The sequence below is a fragment of the Scomber japonicus genome, chromosome 10, assembly GCF_027409825.1.
Source record: "Scomber japonicus isolate fScoJap1 chromosome 10, fScoJap1.pri, whole genome shotgun sequence".
Taxonomy (NCBI): Eukaryota; Metazoa; Chordata; class Actinopteri; order Scombriformes; family Scombridae; genus Scomber; species Scomber japonicus.
The window spans coordinates 20,609,514-20,636,102 of NC_070587.1; the positions used below are offsets into that span (position 1 = coordinate 20,609,514).

The window sequence follows — 26,589 nt, forward strand, 5'->3', positions numbered from 1 at the left end:
ATGGCGTCAGTTTCAGAAATGTACGATGTTGGCTGGGAAGGTAAGACAAAAGATAAAATACATACCCTTCAAGTGTCACTGAGATATATTTTTATATTTATAAGGCATTGGAGGCTCTCTTTGTGTAAGAGGACGGAGAATAGTCGTCGCACTCTCAAACTGGAAATAGAAGCTAAGGAGTCAGCGTGTAAAGGGTCTAGCTAATGCTAGTTAGCATGGTTAGCTTTACCCATGCTTATAATCCATACAGTAGCTAATACCCGTTTAACAGTCGGTAAATGTAATGTTGCTGATGGTGCTGTGGAGTTGATAGTGGATATGTAACAGAAAGCGACGCGTATCTGTTTTGAGAGGCCGTCCAGCGTTTGGCTAACGTTAGCTGTAGCTACGTAGCAGTAGGTCTCTGGCCCTACAAGACATATTACACAGTAATGATGAGTGAGTTAATGCAGTAGTAACGTTATTGCTACTTGTGCAACCGTGATTGTATGAAGTTGTATTCGTTTCTCTGACAGTCTCTCTCTTAAGTTTAAGAAGTGCCTTTCCTCCCGTCGTCCACGTACATTTAAATGTCGGTAAATGAATGAACAATCTCACTGCACATTACAGTAATGTTATAGCTTTATTACAGCCTTGCTTTTCACAATCCCCTCCCTGTATTGCACAGCCCTGTAGTTAAAGCTCCTGGCATTGCAAGTGTGTTGAAAACTGTTGTTGACGCCGATACTTCACTCAGATTACAGTTGTTCTGATGGTTCAACTACTTTGTCCGCAGAGATGAGAGACAAGCTGCGTAAATGGAGAGAAGATAACTGCAGAAATAGTGAACAAATTGTGGATGTTGGTGAAGAGCTCATCTGTGAACATGCATCTAAACTGGGCGATGACAGTAAGTGCAATTTTGTTCTTAAAGGGTATAGTAAAATGAGATTAGACAACATGTTTAAAATGCTCCTTTAGGCAGTTGTCTGGGTTTAATTTTGTAGCATGAAATTTGGGCTCTGTAAACTCTGAAGTAGAGAGAATTGCAGCTTTTCTGACAAACAAAATGTGGATCTAACCCTTAACAGGAGTAACACGCTGATTTTTGGGAGATTACTCAACCGGCAGCTTGACACTATTTATAGATAGACACAGTCAGTGTTGAAAAGCAAAATCTAGAAAAATAGGAGTGTTTACATAAAACAGATAATTAGGAAAGTTGAGAGGGGGATGGTAGAATACTTGAAAGCCTGCATGGGTCTCATGTTTTACCTGCAAGATTCACATTTTAATACCATTGCTCATCATCCGATTCCCAAATACATGTACATCCCTGTATAGCTTCAGCTAGAAAATCCTATTACACAAAAGTTTCTCTTCAGCATGACTGTGTTCAGAACTGTCAGTCACATTGAATGGTAGAGCAGGGTGTGTTGGAGGTCTGGTTCAAACTACTCTTGAATCAACTTTCCTTTCTGCACTAGAGCTGAGTCATATCCTCTGCTTCCATCATCCCTCATTTCCATCACAGGTTTATATTTAAGTAATTTTGAGATAAGAGTCTGTAAAAATTTACAGCCTGTCATGCTGTCACCCAGTGTTATTCTGTCTTCAATGATGCAGCTGAAAGGAAAGGGTAGTAATTTGACTGACAAATACGAGTCAACTCATCATCACTGTTTATGGGGCAAGCCTAGTAAAAGCAGTAAATAACTCGGAAAGATGACTATATTAGACACAAACAATGAGCAGGGATACAGTTAACAAGACTGTAATACACACTGCAGTGTTTCCCACCCACAGACTTTACTTGGATGGGCCACCCAGATATAGTAATGGTTGCCATAGCATATTTGGCGACACATTTCAGTGTTTCCCATTAATAACCTGCGGCCCGCCACAGTTTCATAATGAACCAAAAATATTTTTTTACTGTTTAAAATGGGCAAAATCTTATTTCATTATAGAGCTGCATGCAACACATTGATTCACTCAGCCCCTCTTTGTCCCACTCTCTCATTCTGTTAAACACACTGACAACAGACACGTCTGTATATAGCCCCTACTCTCTATGCACTCTTTGAATCAAAACATAGTCATGCATGGGAGGAAGGGTTTTTGTTGGCTTTTCCCCGCGGAGAAGATGGCTGACCACCTTATATATTATATTATTAATAATACCCTGTATAAGGAACTCCCCTCCTAATCCCCCAACACGCCCGTCAGCCTCTGCCACAGATAGAATGTAATTCTGTGGGAAACACTGCACTGTAATGGGGTGAAAGGTGCAACAGGAGGCATGGCTTAGTAATGCACTGGGTATAGTATAGTGTTAATTTCTTCAACATTTTATTTTTGAAGCAGCAGTTAGTTCGACCTACCATAAACATATCGAAGGTCATGGTTTCCTTTATAACAGTGCTGTCCTGCTGCATTACCCAATAAAACTCTCCCTTTTTTCCCCAGTCATTATGATTCATACAGTCCTTAAAAGAAGCGGATAAACACTTACCATGCCATGGTTTTATTGAAACCAGCTCTTAAATTGGCTGTGAAATGAGATGGCAATTATCAAAACAAGGGTTGGAATCATAAAAGTCAAGAAAAACTCCAGGCGTTTGTTTGTTTTGGCCTGTCAGTTTTTGGGTGGAGCTGGACTTTGTTATTCTTTTTCAATTAACAGGGGTGTTCATTTGGCTCAACATGTCCAGTTTGCTTGTCAAAGCTGTCGAACATGTTGTATTAATTCCATTAATTGGTTTCCGTAGCCAAGCTATTAGTCATCATGTTATAATGTTACAGTTGATTGAATTAAAAAAAAAATCTATAAACATGTAATTTTTTATTGCTAACCACCACATGAAACATGTTAAATGGAATGGTTGTGCTCATTAGAGACCCTGTTTACACTTGGTTTTAAAATACGTCTTGGGTGGACAGTGCTTAATACAAGTGTATACAACCACCAAGACACTTTGTGATCCCATCACTCAAATCACTTGCTGAGATGGCCTGGGACGCATTTGACTACGGATGTTTTGTAGTGTAAACGCTCAACTGTCCTGATGCATCCCTCACAATAATGTTATGAGAAATATGTTATTACTGCAGGACGTGGTGGTTGTTTTGGTGACAGGGCGATAATGCCAAATGACTTTGTCCTACTATCAACAGTTGAGATAGTCTGTAGATGTTTATTAGTTCTTGAAACATGTTTCTTTACTTAGCTAGCCTGTGTGAAATCAATCTGGTGCTGGTCTGACGAAGGCAATAACAAAACCTGAACACAAGTGTTCAGCAGGACACCCCCGAAATGCATGATAGACAAAGGTGTGAACAACAATGTGTCTGCTGTTCAGATCACTGAAACACATCTGAATAATAATAAACTTTATTTATAGAGCACCTTTCAAAATCCAAGTTACAAAGTGCTTCACAAGGCAGCAAAATACACAAATCATAAGAAAACAAATAGAAACTATTTGAGGAAAACTAAAATCAGGAAAGGCTCTCCTAAAAAGTATATTTTAAAGGAGGGATTTATAAGAGATCGCTAATTCAAACAAACCAAGTTTTAAACCAACAAAGTTTTAAAACCAAGTGTAAACAGCGTCAGTGATGCCATTCAACCTGACTTGCTTCACAAGTACAAAAATATAGCAGTTCTGAATTGTTGAGACTTGCTTGTGATTGGTTTTATGAATCTAAAATAAATAAATATTCCAAACGTATGACTGTTTCCCACCATAATTTCACAGAGCATTGTGGAGCAGGAAGAAAGCAAAAAACAACCACTCCACAGTGACGCATACACATCAGTTTCACATTATTGGTAAAAAGTCATTTTCCTCATATAGCCAATTTAATCCCTAACATTAAAAACAAGCTGCAGAGTTGTGCACTATTTTTAGTAAAAGTTAGGCTCCTGGATGAACATTTCCTTAATAGAGAGTAATTAGGTGAAATGTAAACACTCATTTTCTATGTGGTGAAAAGCTTCACAACAGTCAGCAACTATATGTAAACACACCACTTATACCTAAAGATCACCCACTGATGAAATAACATTTTTACTGTGTTAATGTTGTAACTGATATATGCATATATTTATATTTTTATGAAAGCAGACGCATTATGTTCTTAATCTACCACATGGAGCTTTCCACATTTGCTCGGGCACGTGAGCTATAGTCACTGTAAACACAGTCACACAGCACAGAATGAGGGCTGAGGAATCTTTCAGCATGGTATTTATAGAAATGTTGGTTTTGCCGCTTTGGTTTTGTGTTTCCAGTTATTTTGACACTGTTAGCAATGTTTTTTTGCTCCAAAAAGTAGTGTTGCTTGAATTTAACCCCCCAAATTGTGATTTCATTCTGTCTTCCTTTATTATCTTGAAAGATTGCCTTTTCCATGTTATGTCATCTATACTAGTGTGGACTGTAACCAAGACAGCTTATAATGAAGGAAAATTAATTATGGGCGGGGGGGCAGATGGTCATTTTCAGATAGGTCAACTTCAGTTTAAAAATGAGAGGTGATTATAATAAATGTAACAACTTATTCTCCTAAATGATGTTACACTTAATTTCCTTTTAATGTAACGTTATTACTGAAATTGAATTAGTAATTTACTACCAGCTCTCTGCGGGGAAATAAATAACATGATTGTAAAGCCTTAACACAAGGGCGTGCACTTGAAATGTTTTTGCATCTGTTGCTTATTGTTATTGCAACGACGTCCAAGTATCTTGTATGTAGTCCATACAGAAAATAATGGATGTAGCATGTTAATGTAATGGGAAAGTTCTTTGGATAGGCTCTCAAGCTGTTGACTCACACCATGGAAGCTTGTTTGTATGAGTAATAATGAAAAAAAAAATGAAAAAAACATGATGTGCAGCTGTTGGGGACAGAGTTAAAGCCGGTACGTCAAGTGTACAGTTCAATATATCAATTTTTCATGTTGCACCAGACAGTGGAATGGAAAGGGCGTCAACACAGTCTCCTTTGTCTGTCTCTCTTCTGCCCAGTATGGATTATTTATGAGCAGGTGATGATCGCAGCGCTGGACTGCAGTCGGGATGACTTGGCTCTGGTGAGTTTTTTACCGCGCTTCCTCACACACACACACACACACACACACACACACACACACACACACACACAAGAGCTTCAACAGCCATCGTTCACTCTCTCACAGCCATTCCCTACTTTGCAGCAACCCCCCCTCTCCTCTGCCAAATGTGAAAATCTGATTTTTATTTGGCCAAATGGTAATACTCTGTCTGTACTTTGGAAAAACAATTTGCTGAGAGTTGGAATTAGAGGGTGTAGCAAATGAGCGGAGGGGGGGCAGGGGGGGGAGCATGCTTCAAGTGTTAGCTGAACTTGGCCATCATTTATGGAGTTCAACTGCTTTTTTTTCCTCTTTTTCCCTTAGGATTTATTTGCCATCCTAAAGCTTAATGTGATGTTTTTGAATTGGCGTTTTGAAATATTCATAGCTCTTAAAATAGTCAAAATTAAAAAAAGAAAAAAGGACAGGAGATCTCAGTAATTGAAAATGGTTGGTCTACAATCAGTATGGATGCGACGACTCCTTTGGCAAAAGAGTGACTCATTGAGTACAGAGAAGGCAGACCTCAGTCATTAGAATTAGTTGTCTGTTGGCTATCCTTTCAGCCCCGCTGCCAGACACAAAAAAAGAAAAAGAAAAAAAAAAAAGCAGCAGAAGGACCAGACTTGAGCTGATGGATAACACAAACAATTCAGGTCAGACTTTTCCATCTCATTCGGAATAACACTGAACGTGATTATAACCATTCCTCACCTCTTTCACTACCGAGCAATCAATCAAAATGTTACTTCTATGTAAATAAGGAAAGAAAAAAGATGGCAGACAGTCATCCTCGCTCTCCCGTTTTTATAGTAGTAAGCGTGGTTGCCCAAATGAGTAACACAGTAACCAGCAGATTTTCACATCTGAGACTGCTGGCCCTCTTTCGTCAGCCTGTTTTCTAAGTCGGTGCGTTAAATTTACTTAGCCGAAACATTGAATCTGACGTTTTCAAGACAGGTGGTTTGTGTCTGTTGAGGTACGTGTGCGAGAGCAAGAGCATAAAATAAAAAGTGTCGTTACAGCCAACTATAATTGGTCTCTCTCCTCTGCCCACATCCTTGCAGACCTGTCTACAGGAACTGAGGAAGCAGTTTCCAGATAGCCACAGAGTGAAGCGATTATCGGGCATGAGGCTGGAAGCTTTGGAAAGGTAAGCACCGAGCACCAAACGCTCTACAGGGAGAAGAGCCAGCAAAAAAAAACACAGCCTTAATGTTATGTATGGTACTTTAGGAGGCTTGGGGGGGGTGGGGGGTGGTCTGCTAAAAACTGTTAGCAGATCCTAAGTGGTACAGTACCAGTACCAGTGTGTGTGTGTGTGTGTGTGTGTGTACAGTATATATATGTGTGAGGCTAGGGTGTGTTTATATTGGATCGCCCAGCATTCCTTTTTGGAGAAGAGGGGAGCAGAGAGACGAAAAGGTTCAGCACAGGGTAGTCCTGTGGCCCTTTTAGCTTGAGTACGGGATTCCCGGGAAGGAAGTGGTCAGATCCCACTGGTATTCTGGGGGTCCCCTCAATCTTTTTCGGTTTCTGCTCCTCTGTTGTTTCCCTCCTTCTTTAACTTCTTGTGTCTCTATTTTTTTCCCCCTCTTTTTACCCCCTCCCTATTTTCATGCTCTCTTTCCTCGTCCTGTTTTTGGTCTCTGTACAAGCTAGTGTGTCTTGGCCCCTGTAAATATTGACATGTCACCACAGTCTCACTCCCCCCCCCCCTTCCATCAGTGGCGTGTTTTATTTCTGAATCTGCAGTTTATACAAAAAAAAACTAAGCAGAACAGAGTGTGAGCAACAAAGATAAACAGGGGGTATTTTAGTCCTCACCGAGCTGAAGCAAGAGTAATTCAATCTGTTTACTATCTCGTTCAACATTCCCCGCACCGGGATCACCGTCGCTGGTTTATCGGTTATGTCAGAGTTTATGTGATAATTGAGAGTGATTGCTTCGGCACTGTCAGATTAAATAAACGGCACCCTGGGATCTAATTGGCAGCAGACAGTGCTACACTTGAATGACATAGTTTCAAACAGCGAGGCCATTCCCCTACACACACACACGCACACACACACACTGTTCCTAAATAAATAAAGCAAATCAAAGTGGCTCGTGAGTGGTTGCCTGGTGCCATCTGAAATCTCCCAAAGTGTGGCTGAGTAATAAAGTGAATGTGAGGGAAGCAGCAGCAGTGCTGGAAGTGGGGCTGCTCAGCACTAATGGGAACCAGAGTTACTTCTGTCTGTTTGCAGGCTGTGGGCGGGACACTCTCTGATCACCGGACCCCGCCTTTGGCTGCTGAAAAAAAGCCGTCAGCGTTGCAGTTCGGCCCCTGATACAATAGAGTTTTAAAATCATTCCTTAGCACCTGATTTGACATGACAAGTGAAGTGCACATGCCTCATATTCCCAGATTTCTTTGCCGTATGATTTGATACTTACAGCTCATAAATTTCCCCTTTTTTAAACAGAATCACGTGGGCTCGGGCCAACAGTTTGAGATGCTCTGCTTGGATATCGTTGCTTATCAGACTCACATGTGTGTATTGCGGTATTATGTTTTGGCCAAGGCACAGTCAACCGAACCAACAGCTTTAGCTACGGATCTGGACAGATGTAAAAGCAGCAATTAAATTTTGTTTAAAGGTGAATCAAACTGTATACAATTACATGAAAATACAGTCTTCAAAACAGCGCGTTTTGTTTGTATTGATTTCATGACTCATTGTGAAGTGACATAAGCCACTCGCAATGTCGGCTGCGCAACCAGCAACCTAAACTTAAAAGAGTGTTTATTTCTCCCTTTAGATCACCGCTGATTTCTGTACAGCCTCACTGTAATCACAGAAACCTGCAACACTGTATACAGAAACTTGATTACCTTGAACTCTGTTTGATTTCCCCACCACCTAATTTTACACGACCGGGGACTGGGATCAGTTAAAAAACAAACTTGTATTCCTTTTTTCTCTTTCTCTCTCTGAAGGTATGACGACGCCAACAAGCACTACGATGCCATCCTTCAAGATGACCCAACTAATACGGTAAGGAAGAGAAGAAGAAGGGAAAGAAAAGGGGGGGAAAAAATCCCTCCGCTTGTGGTCTCAGCTTTTTGGACGGCTTTAAATCTGCAGAGGCACTTTGGTGTTAGCGGTGCAAGTTTGCTAAGTTAAACTCCCCTCGGCCTCTCTGACCTCAACCACAGTGCTGATCAGCCTATCACCCACACAACTGAAAAGTGTTTAAGGGAAGGAGGCAGGGGGGGCTCGGTGGGTGAGGGGTGATTCATGGTTTTAGTCAGTGGCAGACATGTTTGGTGGAAGTAAAGCGTAAATAAAGCTCTGGCCTTTTGAAGTCGGTGATTTACTGGACTTTTCAGAGCTTCAACCCGAGCGAACAAGCGCTGAGCTCCCGTCTCACTTCTCCATTGCAATCTATTGGCTTCAGGTGCAAAGTCCACCACGAGCTATGTCGGTAACGCTAACGAGCCCTTAAATAACTTTTCTGAAGCTCTGTCCTGGCTATCTTCTCTTTTCAATTTACCATTCAACCATGTGAAATGACTCGCACGTCTAGCCGGTGTTCTGCCAATCCCACACCGCCAACCCAAAAAAGGCATAATGTAACATAATGTACCTGCTGTTAATTGTTTCCATAAGGACATGTGGCCATGCAAGAAAATAAATCTTTTAAAGGGTTTTCAAAAAGAAACCATGACCTTATTTATTTTGGCTACAACCCCCCACACCCCCTTCCCCAAAGATGTTGAACAACTTTCCCGTGCCATGCTGACATATGGATTGCTTTTAGATGTATTAAACATTTTCTCCCAGCTGGCAGTGTGCTACAGACAGAGCATCGACATATGATTCTGGATATTGTCTACTATTTACTACCTACAAACAGAGACCTTGCTGAAAAAACATAACCTTACTTCACTCTAATGCTCTCCACCCTGCTTGCACTCACTGCTGCATGGAGGAACAGCTTCCCCATCTTTGCTTTGCCTTGTGGATAGCCACAGCTGCTGCCTCCCACCATGCCCTGCCTCACTCCCACCTCCTCTTTGTCAAGACCATCTCTATTTATTTATGCTTTTATTACTGTTGGAAGTTGAATTAAGTAGTCAGCCTTTAAGGCAAGGCTTAGGATTGTTTTTATAGGCAGGCTCCCTTAAGTTATATTTAAGATTAAAAGAGGTGCCCTGGGTCACAGGATATACTTCTTTAAAAGGCAAGGGATGACTGTTGAGTTGTAAAAGCCTTTTGCACTCAGCCTATAGGTTAATATGACCGGAGCGCTTTTGACTTTAGTTTTTTGTCTTTCTCATTCAATAAGTGAGTAAATTTCAGTTGATGCTAATGCTGCCTAAAATGAATGCCACAGAACAACCAAGTAAAATATTGCTAGCCAACGTCATTATAAAATCTTCAATCTTGTGTTTACGCATCTCTGGGAATACTATAAACAACCACGACTAACATAAATATTGGTGTGATATTCTGCTTTTCTAAATTATACCGTAGGCTTGTTCAATGCCATGTCTGACAATGAACCATTATTATGGATGGTCGGAGCAAATATTCTGAGAAGATTAAGTCCCAGTTATGCTATCCAAGAAAAGATTAAAGTGAAAGCTACAAATCAAGTTATTTTCTTGTAACACTGTCATTTTTATATACAAAGTGGGTTTCCTGCTGCAAATTTATGTTGAAGTAATTGAATCTGAAACAAATTGCTTCACATTCATCCACTGTTTTGACAATGGGAGTTGTAATTTCAGTGAATCCCAGGGCGCCTCCCCAACATGGCAGAGATCCTCTGGGGATTCCAGGGACATCCTCGGAAAGGGAACGGTCGGTTTCCTGGTCTCTGAACGCTGGATACTGCCACCCTAGCGAGCATAGGCTGTCAGTCAAACCCGGGGCCGGGAATGGAACAAAACAGACAAATAGCTCCTCTGTTCCTTGGATGTTTAACCTCAAACCTTTTTCCCACAATCCCCATCCTGCGTGATTTGGGTGTAATCGGTGGATTGTGGAGCAATGATATGATTCCATCGTTTAGGTCACCTGTCTTAGAGCGTGGGGCTATCTCCTTCCTTCATGTTCTCCTACATGCCCTTAAGAATCGGGCAGGGGATGGGCCTGAGAAATGGCGGAAAATTGGCGACCACAAGGAAGACTTGCGAGGCATCCCAGCATGCGAAGCAGAGATTGGAAACTGAGCTGTTGTAATTACAGGCTGTGGAATAGATGTGGTACCCATTAACCAAAATTGTTGAATCAACAAAAATTGCTCAAGGTTTTTTTGCCATGGCGGTGTCCAAAAAATGTTTCTAACTCTTAGCCCTTCCATTGCTTGCCATGTTCCAATACCTACAGCAATGATCTGGCGAAATTCTTGTCTGCGTGCGTAGATGCATTTTTTTTCCACCTTTTTATTTCTTCATGCGAGTATTTTAGATCATGCGATAGCCGCAACATTTGCATAAAAGCACTTGCCAATTGATTAGTTATTTAACATTGAGTGGGACTCCATGATTGCGCTAATATTGTGTTCCAACCTTCTCATTTCACCCTAATTGTTCAATATAAAAAGCTAGTATTTCTTAAATGAGCCACTGAGGTCATATAGACGACTACTGAGGTTGACCCACAATCATATGCAATTACAGATTCTTCGTAATACAACATTATATTTGTGTGGGTCAAGTGATCTGAAATTTAAACCCCCAGTTCAACCACAATACATCTATTCACAAAAGTAATGGAATAGTTTGATTTAGTAGATGAATAATAGCATTATGGTTCATAACCTATGATTAAAAATATACACCTCCTTTGCTGCTGCGTACAGATGTTAAAAAAAAACAACCTTTAACAGCAACATTAATATTTATCTAGTGCTGCCTTTTACTTTCTCTTCCTTTTTTTTAGCTCCATCCAATTTCGAGTATGTACAAATCGTGCCACCCTCGTTGTGATGGTTGTTATTATTAAAGGCAGGTTGCGGTAGGTCGTAGCAAAGAGTCAGGGTTGGTGTAAATAATCCAGTCCTCACTCCTAAGGTCTCCTCAGAGCGCTAATTAAAAAAGAATCACGGCGAGAGAGGGATCAGACCCGCTGCCAGGTTTTTCTGGATCATTAGTTAGAGAAAGGAGAAGAGAGAGGAGTGGTTTGGAATTGCTTCTCGTTTAATAAAGTGCTGTGTGACTCTACGGGCTACCAACTTCCATATGTTCCTTTGAGCCCCAAGTGGTTCTTTATCTGGGAAAAGAGAAAAAAAAAAACTAAGAGAGGAGAGGAGGGTGTGGTGACGGCAGGAGTAGCGCACAAGTGCAGAAATCCACATTCGACATCATTGTAGTGTTTGTTTAATTTTTTTTTTTTTTTTTTCCTGCTTCCTTTTTTGGTGTTGGATGATGAAAGATCCCACATGCTTGTAATTTAGTCTGAAGTGAGTATAAATTCCAGAATCTCACATAGCATCAAATTCATGGTGAAATGCTCTGGATGTTAAATGGTGTGATCTTTATTTTATAGTCAGAGGACCAAAAAAAAAGGAAATAATGACTCGACCGTTCACTGCTTCTTGTAGCTTCATGATGCATTTAAATACTTTTCTCTCACATTGCTTTTAGGTGATACTAAACATACACCCTTTTGCAGATGGTAATAATGTGTTTTGAAGTCTTTCTTTCTATCATGGACACGTTGTTGCTTTTATGCTTTCTCCTCTGAGAGGCTAAAATACTGCTTGTCTTTTCTATGATCAGTGGAGGCTGCAGTGCTTCTGCAGGTCCCTGTCCCAGTTTGATGGATAAGTGGATTTCTTGTGATGGCAGTGTCAGAGGAGTCCCAAATTTACAGCCCCCTAGACATGACTCATACACAGCCCTCAGTGGCTTTGGTTATGAGTGCAGGAGAGGAAGCCCCACTCAATCAAGTGCCAGTCCATAAATAAAATAGGCTGTGGCAGGGCAGTGCACTTCTAATGGAGCGGCAGCCTCCTGTTAAGGTTTTCACTTACTACCAAGAGGAGGAGAAGGAGGAGGGTTGGGGGGGACGTGGGTGAAGCATTTGGAAAAGTCAGAGCAGTAGGAGTAATACTTTCTAATTCAGATTGATGAGAATCTAATCCACCTTAAGGTCACTTCAACATCAAAACGAAGCGGAAAGCAATTTTCAGCTGATGTAAGTTGGGCTGGTGCAGCTTTAAATGCGTGCCGTGCCGGCAGGAAGACAGGCGTTGGGGTTTTGGGGGAGTGTGCCATTTTCCCCACTTGGTCAAGGGGATGACTCACCATTTTATCTCAGCCACTGAACTTCTTCCAACTCCCAAACATTGACTAATAATGTGTGTCCATCTCATGTTGGACATTGCCACTAACCATCTGTAATAATGACTTGGTTGGCTTATATTAATTGAAATGGACCAGTGGTGAAACAAATAAACTTGCCAAAGTTTATTTAATTTTTGTGACCCCCCCCCCCCCACACACACACACACACACACACACACACTTTTATGTTCAAGGCTGTTGTTGTAATGCACTAAAGTGCTGATTCATCTTGAAGAAATGATTCAATCTCATCACAAATCTTGTGCTGCACTGAAAAGATACTAATGTAGACACTTTCACTCACAATTCTTACACTCAGTCATGCTCTCACCCCCTTCAGACAAACACTCTGAGCTGAGTTCCTAATCCTGTTTACTCTCTACTCTTCAGGCAGCGAGGAAGCGCAAGATCTCCATACTGAAGGCCCAGGGGAAGAGCGCCGAAGCCATCCGGGAGCTCAATGAGTATTTGGAGCAGTGAGTGTTTCTACAAGAGGGGGGGAGAGGGTCAGGCACTCCCCACCCCCCAGCACTCCACCCTGGCTTTTATTTTAATTAAAAAAGTTTGCTTTCAGTTGAGCTGGCACAACTTGTTGTTACAATGCCAGCAAACTCTTTCCACTAACTTGAAAACAGAAAGACTGTCGTTATTGTTTTTGTAATAAGTAATATTACATTTATTTTATGTTTGAAGGAGACGACTTATTGTCCTTTTGTGTTTCCAGGTTTGTTGGGGACCAAGAAGCGTGGCATGAGTTGTCTGAGCTCTACATCAACGAACATGAGTAAATAACCTTTTATAATTTTAAGCAAAAGTATGATCCAACCAAAATATCTTAATAATAACATGTCCACAAAAATGATTTACTTTTCAAATCCTTTAAAGCCAGAAAGGCTATTTATCATCACGAACAAAATTTAACAAGTATGATTTTCTAAGCTGTTATCTGGTTTTAAAATGGACATTTCTGTATTCATGGATGCATTCAGGATTACTGTGAGATGTGACAGGAAGGCCAAATGAACTCCATTAGCATGTTTTATGTCTGTTTGCCTATTCAATATGCATTTTTCATCCAATAGCACACATACTTTGTGGTTTTGCTTTAACCCACTCAAAATCCATTTAAGGCAATACACAACTGAAATAAGACCTTTCCAACAACACCAAAAGAATTTGAAGCTTGCATCCTAAAATTAGTTCCCTCCTTGATTACATAATAATATTTTTTGTGTAAACTTCAAAACAGCAACTTTCAAAAGAGAGAGATATAATAAGAGAGATGAAATGAACTGATCAAGCTTAAATTTCCTCCTGATCAATTAAAACGAGTTCACATTGCATCACAATATCATCAGCAACCGATATGAGTTGGTTCTTTAAGTGAAAGAAAAAAGAAATAGTCAGGAAATAGCTGTTAACACTGTGCAGCACAATTTATACATTCTAAAATAAACCGATTCCATTATTTACACCAATATCCAGTATGTCCTCCCCAAAACAGGTGTACGTGAACTGTTGCTTTAGTATGAACTGTTCCTCTAATGGTAGATATTTAGCATATAAAAGTTGCCCATCACATTAGTAATCTGTATCAAGTCAGGCATCCATATGTACAGGGAGCAACTGTCAGGTTAACAGGGCTTCACATCAAACTGATGGCTTGATCTCCAGAAGGCCGTTGGATGGCCACAATGGAAGGCGGTGAGATGCCTAACTCAGCCAGGGGTCTGAATGGAGCCCTGTCCATGTTTGTCACATAAGAGTAGTTTAATAGGATTTCAGTCTTAAGCCCCCTCTCCTACATATGAGAGCAGAAAGACTCCTCGGCCTCCCACTGATATCTCAGTTGCCAAGGAGAATGGCCAGACAGACAAGAGCATTGTAAGAAAAAAATAATATTGTTTGTGTCACCTTTTATCCCTCCTTAATTGTCTTGGGCTCAGAAGTTAGTGAAGCAGTGTCTGTAGTTGAACTATGGTTTGTTTGTATGTGTGTGTGGGCACACTGACTCTACGGTTGCTCGGTTGCTCCGGTACGAGGGCAGCAGCAGCAGGAATGTGTAGCATGGTGAGAGGGCTACTTATTGGATATTTCATGCTTTTGTCTGGGAGGCTTTATTGCTGTAGTAGCCAGAGGAAATCCAGGGGTGAGCGGATTATCTCCCAGCTTATCCCAACACTTCTAATATCACACCATTCACTCCCACAGCCCCTTATCTACAGGCGTGTCAATGTCTTTTCTTTGTTTTCTTTATTTTGGGTTACAAACTCCCTGTTTCCCCTCCTCCTCCTCTTCCGGATAGTCCGGCATTATCGCCACTGTTTTCCAGACGGATAGAGCGGGAGGCAGAGAGAGAGAGAGAGAGCACTTGCTGTGAAATTCCCAGGAGAAGGTGGTGGCACTTTTCTTTCACCCCCCCCCCCCCCCCCCCAGGCTAGAGAAAACAGGCTGATGGAGAAGTGAGGAGTAGAAATAAACTCTCCTCCCTCCCTGTGCAACATGGGAGCTAAAAATAAACAAAGCACTGTGTCTCCACGCTGCCATTGTTGATGTTGCAGCAGTGTTAACACATTAAAAATGTAATTAATAGCCTCTGAGTTAACACTGTTAAAACAATCTTTGTACCGGCAGTGTTTAGACAGGAGGTTCTTTTGTGTGTTTGCAAGTATTGCACGGAGCCAGTCACAGAATCTGCTGTTGGCTTCATTCTGACCAAGCTTATGAGACTGTTCAACAAAATTGGACTGGTCATCCAAAATTACTGGATAAATAGAAATATTTTTTTTCAAACATACTTTTCACTGTCTTAATCTATTTTTTTGTCTTCTACGCAGTCAGAGTGCGGTATTAAAATAGGGGGGGAAAGCCGCTGCTGATGGTTTTACTAACCTCCAAAAGAAACAAATAAGACTCTTTCAGTCTCACACGTAATGGCGGCTACAACCTTGCTGAATCGCTGTGGTATCGAACGAGCTTAGGGAACAGCCATGCTTGGTGATGGTGGGGCGAGATGGCTTCGAGGAAGAGTAGACGAGGTAATGGTCTGGCCTCGGTACAAGATTCTGGTCGATGGCTGATGGAACGGGCTCTGTTGCAGGCCACGGCCACTGCACGAGCACATCTGAAAGTCTTTATGGAGAGGAAGTGGTAATTGTAAGCAGCCCCCAACCTTCCAAGCCCTCTGATCTCCCTCTCTACACAACCCCTTCCCCCTGTTTATTTCTTTCTTTCTCTGTCCCCACCTTCCTTTCCCTCCCGTGCTGTTAATCTTTCAGCTAGTTACCGTGGAGGACTTTAAATAGACTGATAGGTTCTTCATGTTGTGGCGGGAAACATTTGGACCATTTGGTTCCCACAAAAAAAAAAAAAAATCAACTCTGCATCTGAGCATTTCCCCCCTTTCTTGTAAGCAGTGAAATTACTCCCTATCTTTCTAAAGGCTTGTTGACGTAAGCAGGGGTCTATTTTCTTTTTCTTTTAGCTGATAAGGGACGTTCAGAAATGCGTGTAATCTGGCAGAGCAGAATAATAAACAGCTCTGTTAAAGAGGTGAAAGCTTGGCTACAAAAAACGTCTTGTTCAATTTGTTCAGACGTGCTGATAGACAGCGATTATAGCCCCTTTTCCATTTTGTAGGTTTGTTCCTGCAGCGGTCTCTCTGTGTCTGCTTTTTTTTTGTTAGGTGTACGGACGTTTTACAGCTTTGTGTTCAATGATATACTGTATCTTTGCTCGTCTTGGCCTGGTCCTGTGAAGGGGAAACTGTGTATTAGAAGTGGAGTGGCAGCAGATTAGTGTGAGGTCAACAGCTCAGCAGTCTGCTGCTGAGAAGTGATCTCATCTGAGTATAGGCACAGTGTGCCAGCTCATACTGTAGTGCTGACCTCAGGAAGGTAGTTAACTACACATTAAAGGCTGAAAAAACACACAAACGGACAAGATTGATTCTCAGTGTCCCCAAAGAAGGGAGAATCACCACATTAGATAGGCTTTTACCTTTGCCAACTGTCTGGACTGAGTAACCTTTTACTGTAAGCCTGTAAATAAACTTTATGTCATGTGGTGGATCTCTGCAATATAGGCTGAAAGTCCATTGCATGTATACTGAACCATGCCCGCCGCAGCTCTCAATTCAAATTTATACCTGTAAATTTATTGGGCATAGATGTTGTACTTCACAGTTCATGAAGCTAAAGGATGACACATCCACAGCTGTATCAATCGACTCACTGTTTTCCTTGTGATTTCCACAGCTATGGAAAAGCTGCGTTTTGTCTGGAGGAGCTGATGATGACCAATCCTCACAATCACTTGTACTGTGAGCAGTACGCTGAGGTAGGTACCCGCCTGGACGTCCGTCATCGAGCATGGGGGCAAAGTGGAATAAATGTTAGCTGCGTGTGAATGGTGCCTTCTCTCTAACACAGAGAGACACCGACACGCACTTAACGTCATTGGGAATATAGCCTCACGCAAGGAGAAATGTTTACACAGGGTTGTCATGTATTGCTTATTCAGATGTCATGCTGTCATTGCTTGAGTTGCCCTTTAGCACAACTTATTGGCCGTGTTTAATGCCTCCTCACACAGGTGAAGTACACTCAGGGGGGGCTGGAAAACCTGGAGCTGTCCAGAAAGTATTTTGCCCAGGCGCTGAGGCTGAACAACCGAAACATGAGGGCATTGTTTGGTCTGTACATGGTGAGTATGGCTTTGCATGAAGAGAAAGTGGGAAGAGAGAGTGAGAGAGAGAAAGAAAAAAAAAAAAAACAGAAAAACCTTTTTTGTAACCCTGTGGTTTGTCAAGGTTGAGGCTGGCCACTGTGTGTGTCAAGGAAGACGTGTGTGTGTGTGTGTGTGTGTGTGTGTGTGTGTGTGTGTGTGTGTGTGTGTGTGTGTGTGTGTGTGTGTGTGTGTGTGTGTGTGTGTGTGTGTGTGTTTTTGGGGGGTGGAGTGAAGAAGGGGCTCTCAGACAGGTCAGTCCACTGCTGACTCAGACGGTGAACTCCAGCATCGGAAAGTCTGCCCCTCTGGAGCTCTTTATTTTAGTAATAATACCCCTTTGGTGAGACCTTTTTTTATGTTTATGACTTGAATAAATAAAGTAGTCACGGAGTGAAAAAGAGAAAAGCGAGAGAGAGAGAGAGAGAGCTGCTGCTAGCATTTTGTCACTAGCAAATTATCCAACCAGTTGCCAGTTTGATTGTAGTCCCAGCCAAACAAGCCTTTCATCTCCGTATTTGTTTAAACAGGATGTTGTCTGCTAGCACCAATGCATCATATGTAAGTGAGACCTGACATAAGAACACAAACGAAGCGGCGCGTGTAATAAAAGGTGGAGAGGGGAAGTAGGTTTTACACAGAGAGCCCCAGTGTTTTCCTGTGTGCTGCACTGGGATTTTTCAGGTAGTCCAAACACCTCATAGCTACAGAGGGCCCCGTACCCTCTGAAACCACTCCGAGGTGTAGGCAGCGAGTACAGGAGGAGCAGGGCAGGGTCACACCGAGACATTTGCTTCTGTTAACTTTCAAATTCGTCGTGAGACAGAGCAGGCGTTGTACGGTTTCCTGACAGGTCATCCAGCGACACTTTGCACTTTAATGGATACTTTAGGCGGGAGTATATTCTTTATCAGTCACAGATCGAGCCGAGAGTGTGTCTTGCAGATTTCCAGCTAGTCTCAGTGGTCCAGAGCTTGACAGGTGCAAGGAGTTCAGCGTAAGGGCAGGAAAGTTTCACCATCTCTCACCAGCTTGGACAGTTCCAGAGAAGACCTGGTAGCACTGACCACAGTCGGGTTGTGGGTTAGTTACTCACAACACTTTTGTGGGGATTCCCCTTCATAATGGTACACACTGTTATTCGGGGATAGCCTGTCTGGGTTGACATCATCCAAATTGAGGTTTCTCTTGAGTTTAAAAAAAAAAGAAAGAAGAAGAAATAAAGAAAATGCTTACTAAAAAATACACAAGCCAAACCATTTTATAGAAAGAAAAAACAGGGCCAGGTTGATTGGTGTGTAGTTAAAGTTTCAGCACGCTGGTAGAGAGGGCTTTGAAGTGCAGGCAGGGTAAGCCCTCTGGGGTTTGCTGTGTGGAGATGATGGCAGGAACATGGGAAAGACATGGGATTTGCGGTTCGGAGGGGAGCTGTCAGGACAGGCACAGACCGTGATTCACACGACGCTCCTCTCTCACTGCACGGCGGCTTTTTTCCTTTTTTTTTTTTTTTTTTTTTTCCCGAAGACATACAAGGTCCTTTCATCGCCGGGAATCGATGGTGTTAGAGAAATTAGGCCCCGTTAAGTGACAATTTACGTACGAAGCATTAAAACACTCACTTTTTCCCTCCCCATAAATGATTTCTCCTGTGTCATCAGGCCAAGGTCTGTTTTTTCTCTTCATTCTGCCACAATGACTAGTGGAGTGGTAGATGGTAAGAGTGGTTGCACATTCATCTCAATTACACTTTTATTGCTGTTTCACCAAGTTTTGATATAAGAACACCCCTTCCCCTCTTCTCTCCTCCACTTCTCCACTTCTTCTCCCCCCCTCGTTTTCTGTTTTTTCCTCTAGTCTGCAAGCCACATCGCTGCCAGCCCAAAGGTTAGTGCCAAGGTGAAGAAGGACAACATGAAGTACGCCGCTTGGGCTGCCACTCAAATAAATAGAGCCTATAAGGTTGGTAACTACTATGTATTTTATCCTTGCAACCATCCTCATTACTCTCATTACTTTTGCCACCACATTTTCTGTGTGTGTCATGTATTGAAAAACAGCTCTTTTTGCTTGTTCCCACATATTCAACCAGTGGCTTAAACCCACTAATCACATTATCTTATGATTCCTCAGTTGTTTTTTTAGCTTTCATGGGGTATTTGCACACAATATCCAGACATCCAGAAATCCCCTTCATTTGCATAGTATGTGAAAAGTATTCACCACCAACAAATGACCCCTGAATGCACAGCAGTCCCGGAGGATGCATTTGACTCGCAGCGTTGTAATAACAACCCCAGTGTCTCTCAGTGTGTCTGGGTACATTTACTGTTAATGTGTTGACTTAAGGCCACAATGTCTGCTTAGACTTTATCCCACACCCGGACTTCACAGATGAGCTTCACTCAGAGCCACAAGCCGAATCTCCCAGGACAACAATCATGCTAGACAATAGAAGAGGAGGGTCGTCTGTTTTAATGCCTCTCAAAGTGGGATTCAGCGACCCACAAGTGCCTTTGAACTGAATCTAGGAGGTCCCCAAAAAAAATCTAAAGCCTAATCTTACATTTTAGTGTTGTAGTATTCTCTTTAACAAGCTCTGCATTCCGCATTGAATCAATAAATGCAGATATTTTGCCAGATATGTGTCCCTGAAATTTAATCGGATTACTTTGGTCAGTGCACTTAAGTATGTCCCTTTGAGGATCCCTGACCTGTCACCAGACAGATAGCATGAAAGGGTGCAAACGAGAGATAAAGGATGGAAATGTATGTGTCTGCATGTGTTCCCACATATTAGTTTCTGCACACGCATGGAAATCAAATAGGGGAAAAAGTGAGGAATTGCTCAGATGGTATCACTAAATGGTTTATGCCGTTGTCATGGCGATTTAAGTATAAAAGCATTTTTAAAAGAAATCTTATTTGCCATACGGGGCCATATGCGATGCTTATTTGGGCATCGACAGTTAAAGATGTAATAAGCGGTTCCTCGCTCAGCATGTGTGGGTCCTGTTGAGAGAGAGAGAGGCTCCCCGCTGAGCCTCTAAAGACCTCGTCTCACCACACTCGGCTCTCCTCGCCTTATGGACACATTTCACATGTTGAGACTTCTGTTGGAAAAAGTGTGTGTGTGACTTCACGGTGAATGGCTGCTTTCCTTTACGTATTTTGTTAGATGCATCATGGAATAGCTCTGAGCTTCTACTCGTTCTTTTAAGTTGGAGTGTGAGCGAAGTGTAGTGTCATGACTGAAGTGGTACAGTAGGCTATCTCTGAATATGCACACATTTCTGCTTCATAAAAAGAAAAATGTAGAGGTGGTTTGGTCACCAAAGAAGTCAATCAAATGTCTCAACTGATGTCAAGCCCACATGCTCGTCAGTTTGATCAATTTGCTCGTTGACCTTACCTCACTGTCTTAGACAGTCTTTCATCCTAGCAGGGGACAAGATGTATATCTCAAATCAGAGCTGAAAATGGGGAGAGGGTCAAAGTTTAAAAAACAAGCTTATATTTTAGGGGGAACTAAGCATCCAAATATTTCATTGTTTGAGTCAAGGTGTAAGAGGCATCAGGCTTTGACAGGAAGGCTGAACTTGAATAGTAGGGCAAGTTAAAAAGACAACAAAGATCCTCCAATTCCTGCCAAAATCTAAACAATCTCCAAAAAGTCCTCTTTTTCTCTTGAAATGTGTCTGTTTTTAGATTAGTATTTCAAACTAGCTATGATTTCACACAGCGTACCGTATTTTGGTACATCAAAAAAGCTTGGAAACAGACCCATAACATGTGACTTCATCTGAAACTTCTTACAGCAATTACACAGTAGCGTAACCAGTAGTGTAGCACATGTTTTCCTTACTTAAATATTTTCTTTATGGCCAAGGAGGTGTGGGAGAGGTTGAAGCCACAGACAGGGAACACACATCTGTGTTTGGTGATGCTGTCTGTAATGAATCAAACAGATAGCAATTTGGTACCCAAACACTGCCTTACATGTGTCTTAAACTGTTCAGTATATACATATATATATATATATATATATATATACATATATTTTTATATAGACATTGACACAACATAGAATTTACACAAGTTTTTGGTAACTAAACTTTATTTATTGTTGTTTTACAGAAATGAGATTTATGACCACTTGCTGATTTCAACACTTGCATCAATCATGTATTTTTTAAACATTTTTATAAAATGTGTTGTCTAATATGTTCTCCTCAGCTTTGAGACTGAAGTTTCATTATATCGGTGTCTGTGAAGTGAATGTGTGATAGGTAGGACGTGCGACCCAGAGGAAAGTAGTTTCAGGTGAGATGTCCTGATGACAGACTGGAATACTTGAGCTACTCTTAAAGGTCAGTGGACAAAGCCGAAGTGTTAAAAAGTCTGTCTGTACTGGGTTTTTTAACCCCCTGGTGATGATGAGACACTTCAATCAGTCACACCTTTGTCCTCAAGGGAACATGAGGTGAGCTGCGTCCCCCCCCCCCTCTCCTGCTTCTGCCCCAGTCCACAACCTCTTGTATTTGTTTAAGTTGCCTGGTAATAGTGGGGCTTGAACTGGGACTTGAACTCGTGTGCGAGTGTGCGAGTGTGTGTGTGTGTGTGTGTGTGTGTGTGTGTGTGTGTGTGTGTGTGTGTGTGTGTGTGTGTGTGTGTGTGTGTGTGTGTGTGTGTGTGTGTGTGTGTGTGTGTGTGTGTGTGTGTGTGTGTGAGCCTGGCACCACAGACACATGTGTGCTTGTAGATGTTTTTTTTGTTGTTGCGTGAGACAAGTAAAATGACAAGGTGTAAGGTTGCCTCCCTTTATTTTTTTCCCTCCTCACCTCCAGTTAAATGACTTCAGAGATCTTTTAAAAGGGAGCGGCGGTGCGGGCCTCTGTCAGACAGCTGCAGGCTGCTGTGGGTTTGTGCTGGCTGATTGATGGCCCCTTTAAAGTGCTGATTGTGTCAGTCGTCCACTTTTATTAGTCCCCGGTACCTGGTGATTGTCATACCTCAGTGTGAGAAAAAGGTGGGCAGGTGAGTGCAAGTGGGAGCAGATGTCAGCGAGAGGTCATGACTGACTGGGGCCTGGTTTTTTAGGTTTTTTTTCTTCTTGTTTTTTAAAAGTAATTACTTTGGCGGGGACAGTTGACATGGAGATGTGTGGATTGAAGGTATAAGGGGCTTGAAAGCAGACCTACATGGCCTGCCCTCCTGCCCTAACTCTCTAAACAGATTCTCTGATTAGCTCCTCTGTCACGGACCACGAGCTCCCGCTGCGTCATGACTCTATTATCAGATGCTCTAAATAGATGTGGAGCTGTCTGGTCTGTTCCTACTGTTGGAGAACAGGGCAGAAGTTAATGTGGTGGTCTCACCTCAGGCTGAGGAGATAATTGACTACCGGGCCCAGGGTAATGGCGCATTAGGCAGCAAGGCAGCAATGAAATGCACTGATCATTATAGCTACCCCACCACACACACACACACACACACACACACACACACACACACACACACACACACACACACACACACACACCCTAAATCTAGAAGAATGAGTCACACTTGGAAATTACATAGCCAATTGTACACCTTAGTCAACTGCCCTCTGTAAGTTTGAGTTTGGCAAAAGAGGAAGGAAAAAACTTTTGCCATGGAAACAGAGTTTAGGCTGCATTTAGTTCCTGTTTGTTGAAGCCTGAGCAGGACCGGAGGTTTAAAGTCATAAATGCCTCACATCATAAAAAAAGCTGTGTTTTATGTTGAGCATAACTTTTAGTTTTGTCTGGTTTGGTGTGTTATTCCACAAACAGATATGGTGTTGATGGACCGTATGTGGTTTTGGAAGGAAGCCAAGATGGCCTTAGCGAGGGCGCAAGACTTGAATTTCTTCAGCCAACTGTGTTTCAAGCATTGAAATGATTATTTATTGTGTGTGTGTGTGTGTGTGTGTGTGTGTGTGTGTGTGTGTGTGTGTGTGTGTGTGTTTGTGCCTGTGCTTCTGTCTGATCAAGTGAGCACACTGTCTCAGGGGGCTCATCTCTCACCTTGGAGGACATACAGAATGTGCTCTCTTGTCCAGAGGCAGCATTGCTATGTGGTTGAAACAGTATCCCCTGCCTGTGTTTGACTCAGGGTAATGGTGTTTTCATGATTTAATTGAAAGGGCACTGCAATGCTGCTGCCTCCTCCCTGTGTTGTGTTTCAGCTGTGCCGTAGTTGTAGCTGACATATCTGCAGCACTTCCACACAGGAGCAGATATTTTTCGTTGGGAGTTGAGCCTTGGATTGTGATATGCTGCTTCTGTCTAAACAGCAGTTATAAGTGTGGTGTATTGGCATTCACTCCTCTCACTGTTTTTTCAGACTACCACTAGGAGTCTCCAAAGTCAGAAATGTTTTGTAATCACATCAAGGGCTTTAATTGTTTTGCTGAATTGTTTTCTCATATTGTATGTGTGTGTGTGTGTGTGTGTGTCTGTGTGTGTGTGTGTTTTTGAAATATTTTATTTTCCCTCATCTTACATTTTCAGAGTGAGTGTTTCAAAATGAATACAATTTAAACAATAATAACCTAAATAAAACAATAATTTCTCTACTTTTAATAAAGAAAATAGGGATGGAAATGTATGTTGGTCGTTCAGTCAGTCGGGTTGCAGCTCCACCACTTTGGTCCACACTGAAATATTTCAACAATTATTACATAGATGGTGGTGACATTTTTCACAGACAATGGTGGTCCCCAGAGGATGAACCCTATTAGCTGGTGGTGGGTGATCCCTGACCTTTAATAAAGCGCCACTTGCTTTCACATGAGCTTTCACTCATTCAGTGAACTATCTCAACATCTAGTTGATGGATTTGCACAAAATGGGACATTCATGGTCCCCAGATGTATCCTAATCACTTTGTACATCCTCTGACACCACCTTGAAATTAACATTTGTACTTTAGAGTGAAATGTCATATTTTATATTTGAACTCACACCAGTTTTATATGAACTGTAAAGTATTCTCTAAAATTCTTTCAGAAAAATTGATTACAATCCATAAAGGTGAATGTAGTTAGGTTAATTGGACTGACCTTTTATTCTTTCCTGGTCCCCTGCCCAAGGTTCAGGAAGTTATCTTTCTGTGTCATTCTTTCTCATTTTTGAGGGGATGCCCCTATCTGTTGGACAGTTTAATTGGGTATAAAATGTGTGTGCATGTACAGTATGTGTGCACATGAGTGGTCTTGTATGTATTTATGGATTATAATCTGTGGCACTTCCTGTGAAACCCTGTGGACACAGTGCAGAAATTAGATTGTTATTTACTCCTATACTAGAGGCCATGGAAGTGGACTAATCATGTGGGTACCCTGTCTTGGAGCTCACACACATACACACATAACCGAAATGGTATTTATTCAACAGTTGAGGAAAAACCCTCCAATTAAAGATTTTTTTTAACTTTGTATGAACTGTTGTCTCTACGAGTATTCCGGGATGAGGATGTTTTTGCGCTGTCTGTGAGTCATGATATAGGTGGATGATGCTCTCACAGCCTTTATGGGGCTTTGCTCAAGTGCATTTTGCTCTCCATCACTTTAGTTGGGGGAGAGACGTAATAACCTGATGTTCTCTTTTCCCTTCCACTCCCCTCTCTCTCTCTCTCTTTTTCTTTTTCCATCCCACTCTGTCTCCCTGCCTCTCACCTTCCTTCTCTGACATGCAGCTGGCTGGTCGTGGGACCAAGGAGAACAAGTGCTCGGTGAAGGCGGTGGAGGAGATGCTGGAGTCCATGCAGATCACCATGTCCTAGATACCCACGTCCACACCTTCCTTAATCCCTCCCGATGACACACACAGTCTCTTGGAGTGACATGGCAGCTCAAATAGCCTTGCAATGTGACCAGAACGGGATCTTTTTTTTTTTTTTTTAATCCCTTCAAGTTTGATTCTGTAATTGATTGAACTTGACATGAACAATGGAAAACATTTGTTTTCTTCAAGTGCAAAGATTTCCTCACCCATCTGGAATCTACAGCAAAAAATTCCAAGTACCCCAACAACATGTTTTAAATACAGTAGTATGAACCCAGATTCCCTCACACTGGACTATCATATCCAACCCCAGTCCATGATGCCTTTTAGGTTGAACTGAAATTACTAATACAACATTAAGGCTATAACCATGTGACCAGATGACAAACTGTACAGTTAATGCTATTTATAAAGACTGTGGAGATCCCACCTGTCCGCACTGAAGTCCCATACTGTTTCCTTACTATCTGTAGATGATCATCTTTGTCTAATGAAACTTTTTTGTCAAATCTATCTAAATGTCTTAATAAAAGTAGGACTGATTGCAGAGTTGAAAATAATATGTCTTCTTATGTGTAGAGTAAGTTGTTTTTTCTTTAGATTCCATGTCCTCCAGCAGTGACATGTATTGGTAAATTCTAACCTGTTATAACTATCTTGGAGAGGGTTGAGGGACATTTGTCATTATGAAGGCTGCAGTGGTAACAGCAGGGGCATAAAGAAGGGCCTCTTCTTTCCCAGTAGTTCCAGCTGGGAAATCCTGCCTTTGAATTACCCCAGACAGCAGCTGAACCAACTTGAGCACACTGAAGAACACCTCTGTCATTTTAGTTTAGAGAGCCTCAGAGAATGCTGCCAGTAATTAACACGCCACAAGTTGGAAAGAAGGGAAAAAAAAATCTTTTCATGAATCTGGGAACATTCATGTCAGGCAAGGAAGAAAGACATCTTAGTGTTGTGAGAGGCAGTCCTGGTTTCCTCTGCTGTTAAAGCAGTACACTCAGTTCACTTGGTTCTGTAAATTGTTGAATCTGAATCGATCCAAATGAACATCTTAAGATGTCACTCAGCCGTGCAGGGTCAGCTGTTACTTCCATTTCTTTTGTTTATTAAGTCACGGCAATTGTCTCATAATTTCACTCTTTGACTGATGGAAAACTTGAGTGTGGAGTTTATGGTCTTTTTGGACAGCTTTTAAATTTAGAGAGGTCACCAGCTCAAAGCCGGGAGTGTGGAAAGCCATTTTCTCAAGTTTTTAATACTCTCTGGCCTTGGTCAGTGGATGAATGTGTCTGCATTTGATTTGCCTCACCAATCTGGCGGAACCAATGAAAGCCAGGGGACGTTTGAGCATAAACTGACTTGAGTTATTTTTACAGGAAAAGGGCTGAGGCTAAATAAAACTTTTTTTTTGAAGAGTTACAGGATGAAGCAGAGTAATTCATTTTTGTTGAAGCTCCTATGTAAATATTGCTGTACTTGCAAAGGTCATCTATAAACTTGTGAAAGGATAATAAAGGTGGTCTACGAGTTGGATGGGTCATCATTATGAGATATGGGTATCCAGTGCCAACCATTCTGAGGCAATAGTGCCATCTGTAGTCTGGATTAA

The 26,589-nt window shown here is 41.9% G+C and overlaps 1 protein-coding gene across 1 annotated transcript; it reads left to right on the forward strand.

Moving 5' to 3' along the window:
* emc2 (ER membrane protein complex subunit 2) lies at positions 1-26,589 on the forward strand. Its single transcript, XM_053326327.1, has 11 exons — positions 1-40; positions 776-889; positions 5,016-5,080; positions 6,169-6,254; positions 8,086-8,143; positions 12,835-12,920; positions 13,169-13,228; positions 16,701-16,782; positions 17,038-17,148; positions 19,024-19,128; positions 24,889-26,589. The coding sequence occupies exons 1-11, from the start codon at positions 1-3 to the stop codon at positions 24,973-24,975; spliced, it is 894 nt and encodes a 297-aa protein (XP_053182302.1). The 3' UTR covers positions 24,976-26,589.